The sequence below is a fragment of the Octodon degus genome, unplaced genomic scaffold, assembly GCF_000260255.1.
Source record: "Octodon degus isolate 3935 unplaced genomic scaffold, OctDeg1.0 scaffold00166, whole genome shotgun sequence".
Taxonomy (NCBI): domain Eukaryota; kingdom Metazoa; phylum Chordata; class Mammalia; order Rodentia; family Octodontidae; genus Octodon; species Octodon degus.
Genome location: NW_004524742.1, coordinates 3,729,946 through 3,735,801, shown reverse-complemented (window position 1 = coordinate 3,735,801; position 5,856 = coordinate 3,729,946). Strand labels below are relative to the sequence as shown.

The following is a 5,856-nucleotide window of genomic DNA, read 5'->3' as shown; positions in this document are numbered from 1 at the left end:
CACACACACACACACACACAAATAAATAAAATTTTTAAAAAATCAAAACTGCTATTTGAAAGACATTTAAAATGAAACAAAATAAAGTTAAATTAGAAAAAAATAAATAAATAATAAAACTGAAAGACATCAAGTGATGGACTAGGAGGAAATATCTGTAAAATATATACCTGATAAAGTATTTTAACTATAATACATGAAAATCTCACCTCAATGACAATAAAACATACAACCCAATAAAAAATGAACTAGAAAGCCAAGCAGACATATCTTTAAAAAAAAAAAAAAAAAGATATATAGATGGCAAGTAACCACATGAAAAGATGTTCAAATTAGGTAGGTATAAAAAAAAAAATTGGACTAGGAAGATAGCCCAGCAGCATAAGTGCCTGCCTGGCAAGAGCAAGGTCCTGAGTTCGATCCCCAGAACCACATGTCATGCTGGCCCCAGAACCCTGTGTGGTGGTGCAACCCTGTAATCCCAGCACTGGGGAGGCTAAGACAGGAGGATCACCATGAGTCTGAACTGCACAGCAAGACCCTGTATCAAAAATAAATAAAATAAAATAAAAATAAATACAAACATACTAGATCACCACACAACAGAATTGCTACAATACAAAAGAAATACCACATGTGTGGAGATATGCAGCAACTAAAGCCTCTGTGTTAGAAAGAGCACAAAGTGGGAGAGCCACTTTAAAAAAACAGGTTAGTAGTTTCTGACAGAGTGAAACATATACTTAACATATCATCTAACCATTCTACTCATAAGTGCGTTCCCAACAGAAAGTGCACTGCCTTGCGGAGAATGCTCACAGTCACTCTATTTCTAACAGCATCAAATGGAAACAACATAGCTATCTACGAACAAGTGAGTGGGCAAACCATGGGCCAACCTACTCAGAGAAAGATGACTGCTCAGCAAAACAAAGCGATGGACTACTGGTACACACAGCATGAGTTAGCTGTTAGACACTAATAATGAGCTGTAGTAACCAGTTCTGTCTGACATGCATGTCTAGAAAATGGAGATTCATCTCTAGAGCCAGAAAGCAGATACTTGGTGGCCCAGAAAATGTTGAGACAAATGAAAGGAGAGACGATAAAGTAGCACATGGAAACTTCCGATAATAATGGATCTGCTCATTATCTTGGCCGTGGCGGCTCTGTAGGTGTGTATATTTATCAGAACATACCGAATTGTACGCGTGAAACACAGGTGCCAAACTGTTACATGCCAAACTGTTATTTATATAAAGATGTTCTGAAAACATGAACACTACATGAGTAACAATGAGCTACCTTAATTGGTTCCGCAGTTTCAAGATTCACTGTGTGAAAGAGAAGATTATTTCTCCAAGAAAAATGAAGAGTTCATTTTGCAGAAACTCACCTGGTGATAGTGATGTGTGGTCCGTATGAAATGCAGGTACATGTTATACACATAGTTCGCCATCTGGGGCATGTTCTTCACTATCTGTACTTCTTGAGATGGTCTTTCACCATTCTAGAAGAAGGCAAACTACAGTTACATATCCATATCCACTGAAAAATGCTAGAAACCAACATGGAAGTCTGTTTCTCTTTTCTTAAATGTAAGCAACACTAACATTTGAGGGTGTAAGAATAGTACGAGGACATACATAAGATCCAAGTGTGAGGATTTAGTGTTTTATGAAGAGTACAAGCTCCATTTATTTATTTATTTATTTTTAAATATTTATTTATTTTTATTTATTACATCTATTTATTGTGTTTGTGTGTGTGGCCAGCTCAGCCCACCAGGGGGCGGGGCTGGCTGGCATGTGGTGCTGGAGGATTGAACCGGGGTCCCTGTGTTTTGCCAAGCTTGTTTCAAGTAGGTGCTTTAGACTACTGAGCCATCTCTCCAGCCCTACAAGCTCCATTTAAATTAAGAAACATTACAGACTAGGAGAGGTACCAGTCTCTGTATACTAGTTTTATAACAATTTTGGATTGGTAAGTGAAAAGTGGACCTTAGTTTATTACTAACACCAAGTCATTTGAACAGAGAAAAAACATCAAGATGGCCTAAAGTAGCAGTTTCTAATGTTGGGTGTATTTCAAAGACAGCACACAAGATAATGCAGAAAAAAAAGACTTCCTATTTGTGGCTCTAACATGTCAGAAGCTAACATGTATTATTATTATTCAACATGTACACTATTGATAAATATTTAAAAAGCATTTTTTTGCAGTCAAGGTGTCACTATGTAGTATAGGTTGGCCTCAAACTGGCATTCTTCCTGCCCCAGCCTGCGTGCTGGGAAAAGGTTTGGATTCCCATGCTGGGAGTTCCTTTTGTTTTTTCAGTATTTAGGACAGGGTCTACAGGATCTATAGGGTCTCACTACATAGACTGGACTCATAGTGATCCTCGTTTTCAGCCTCCCAAGTGCTAGGATTACAGGTGCGTGCCACCACGCCCAGTCTCAATCGCCACCTCATCACATCTCAGGGGTGGGGCCCCCAGGGATCTAACCCCAGCTGTGCTTTGCCTAATCAGGTGTTTGAGTCTGACAGGCATTCCTTTTTAACGTCAGTGTTAACCAGAATCATCTGGGAAAAAATCTAATTGCAGATCCCTGGGCTCTGGCCTCCCTAAACTTAACAGGTCTGATAACTAAGATCTTGTGGAGCAGTTTCTGTTAACATGAAAAATCTGCTCTCATGGTGTAAGATGGTAAAGTAAATGAAGGAAACACAAAATGTGTATTACTTTTTTACAATACAGATAAACAGCTTTCCTACTTAAAGTCATTAATAAAACCTCTTCTTACTGTACAGATCAATTCTGAAAACAACAAAGGTAAAGAAAAATATATGGTAAGACAAAAGATTTTACAAGTAACCAATTACTTAATAACCAGTTTACAGAATGTTAAGGACTGCAGAGCTATAAGATGGTGTACAAAAGTGCAGAGCTGACCCCTCCTCTTATTTCTCCACCCTTTCCTATTTGTCAGAACAGGGCTTCCTAAAATGAAAACAAAAAATGCAGTAAAAAAAAGTATTTACCATTATTCTAAAACAAACAAACACAGAGAATTTATCTTATGTTTTAAGGGGTGTAAGAAGTAAAATTTTCCCTTAAGTTCTTAGTTAAAAAATTTTAATGGAATTTCTTAACCTTCATAAAAGAAAGAAAACTGTAGGGCCAGTGAGATAGCTGAGCAGACTAAGCATACATAGGCAAGCACAGGAACTAGGGTTCGATCTCCAGTACCACATGCCATGCCAGTCCCAACCCCAGGCACGCTGAAGCAGTGAATGAGACTGGGCGTGGTGGCACACACCTGTAATCCTAGCACTTGGGAGGATGTAAACAGGAGGATCACTGAGTCCAATCTGTGTAGTGAGGCCCTGTAGACCATGTACTAAATACAAAAACAAAAACAAAACAAAAAACCTGTAACAAAATAATATCTGCCTCTTTGTGCAAAAAAGGAACATAAGGATAAATTAGGAAAGAAAAAGACTGGTAGGTGGGGAGACAAGGACGAGGAAGCAGGCAGCTGCATGGCCACCTCTGAGCTTGTATGTTCTCCCCTTACCCGTTTCCCCAGAATGTGAGCTTCTTACAGGTAAATAGCTAAGTTCTCCTCACAAAGGTGAAGAGAAGAATGACACAGTGATTAGGAAAGTGAACCTCAGGCTGCCTGGGTTTTCAATTCTTTGAACCTCTGCTACCTACTGATGCACAGCCAGAGCTACTTCATTTCTCTTCAGTTTACTGATATATACAATAGGACTAATATGAAAACTTAACATACAGTTTTTGCTGAGATGAAATGAAATAATGTATGTAAAGAACTAGTTGTCTGATACATGGCAAGTACTTAATAATTGTTAGCCAATTATATTTTTTATGTAGAAAAATCTAATTGAGTTCCTTGTGTAAAAGAGATTCTACACCAGTGACAGTATCATTAGCTAATGTGTTACCTACAAGAGAATCCAAATGTCCCCCTCTGAGAATGCTACTGGATACCACAAAGAACTCTGTCCTACCTTTCTAGTGGTTGGGAAAGGTTCTGCTGGAATTATATGCAAATGAAGTGGACGAGCCGTGAGTTGGCTGAAAGCTGGAGTCAATTCAAAACAGTTTTGGAAGAGGGACACTCTAGCGAAGATATAGAGTCCAAGTCTAGCTCTAGACATGGCCACCACTAAGCGACGAACATCCCTTTGGAAAAAGCAAAATAATTAACACACTTCAAGAGTAATAGCATGTATGTGACTTATTTTTTCATGAATGTTAGGTTAATTACAATATGTAAGTCAGGTAGGACACTGTAACAGATGGATATGGACTTTTCTGTTAAATGAAAACACTAATGAACATAAACTACCCAGAAAAAAAAGGCAAACAAATGTTCACATCGAAACTGGAACATTCATGGCAGCATTAGTAATAGTCACAAAGTGGGGAAAACCAGTATGTATCAACTGTTAAATACATAAAATGTGATTCATGATACAATATTACTGAACAATAAAAAAGTTTGCACTATTGATATACCTTATCAATGAACCTTGATCACACTGAGGTAAGTGAAAAAAGCCAATAAAAACAAAATAAAACAAACTTTGCCCATATTGCCTGACCCTGTTTATATTAAGCATCCAGAACAGGCAAAGCTAGCAAATCAAAAAATATAACAGTAGATGCCAAGAACTGGGGCCCGCTTGCTACACATGGGTTTCTTGCTGGGGCAGTGAAAATGTTCTAACACTGATGTGACAGTTGGATAATACTGGGAATATCCAAAATCACTGAATTACACACTTAACTAGGCAAATTGTACGATAAGAAAATTATATTTCGATAAAGCTATCCTTAAAATAGGCTTCCTCGGTCCACTTAAAGACAAATACTTTCCTACTTATAAAAAGGAGGACATGAAAGATTAGGTTTACAATCTAACACATTCTATAAAAAATTTGATAAGACTCTATCTAAGATACTTAAAACTAAGCTACCAGGGCAACTGATAAGAACAGTAAGCCACAGTTATACCAACACATCCCCCCTGTGTTCTAACATCACCACCACTATCACCCCCAGATTTTCAAAAGGAAATTTTGACAAAGACAAAGATGAATTGAGATAAGGTATTTTTACTTAGAAAATTTTGATATGCAAGACAACCTTGAAACCTGGTTCCTTCTAAACTCTTCATTTATAAGCATTTTATTATCAGTTTCTTTTTCTTAAAAAGTTTTCAGAAAAATGAAAGAAAAAATAGCATAAAATCAAAGGAAAAGGTACAGTACTGTAGAATAAGAAAAAGGAGGAGGGAACAGTATTCATGTATGCATAATGTAAGCTTTTCAGAAATTTAAATTACATTACTAGGCCGTAATGATGGCCAATTCAGACATGAGTTATGTCATCAAGGAAAAGGAGCTACTTTTTGAGTCAGAACTTTATAATGCTTGACACTTCCAATAAATAGGCAAAAATGAACTATTTCATAATTTTTTATAAAGTTATAACCTTGAGAGAATTTTAAAAATTAGTATTTTTCACTTACCCTTGCATACAAGTTATCATTCTAATGGAATTTGATCAGTGAATTAAGCTTGAAATAGATCTTGACTTAATGACATTAAAAGCTTGTAGTATTTTCTTTTTATACCACCAAATAATACAATGAACTCTCCATACAGCTAGTAAGTCATATGAGATGAAGATTTATACAAAAATAAAATGATAAAAAAAATCACTGCCTGGGGGGCCGGGGAGATGGCTCAGTGGAATAAGCGCTTCCCTGGCAAGTGCAAGGGCCTGAGTTCAATCCCTGGTTCCGCCAAAAAAAAAAAAAAAAA

The 5,856-nt window shown here is 37.0% G+C and overlaps 1 protein-coding gene across 1 annotated transcript in view; it reads right to left on the bottom strand.

Moving 5' to 3' along the window:
- Aqr (aquarius intron-binding spliceosomal factor) overlaps nt 1–5,856 on the bottom strand; it is a 124,484-nt gene that overhangs the window by 3,307 nt on the left and 115,321 nt on the right. The window contains exons 27-28 of the mRNA XM_004643139.2: nt 4,036–4,210; nt 1,397–1,510 (exon numbers count right to left, since the gene is read on the bottom strand). Of these exons, the coding sequence (XP_004643196.1) occupies nt 1,397–1,510; nt 4,036–4,210 (289 nt within the window). The remainder of the gene's footprint in view (nt 1–1,396; nt 1,511–4,035; nt 4,211–5,856) is intronic.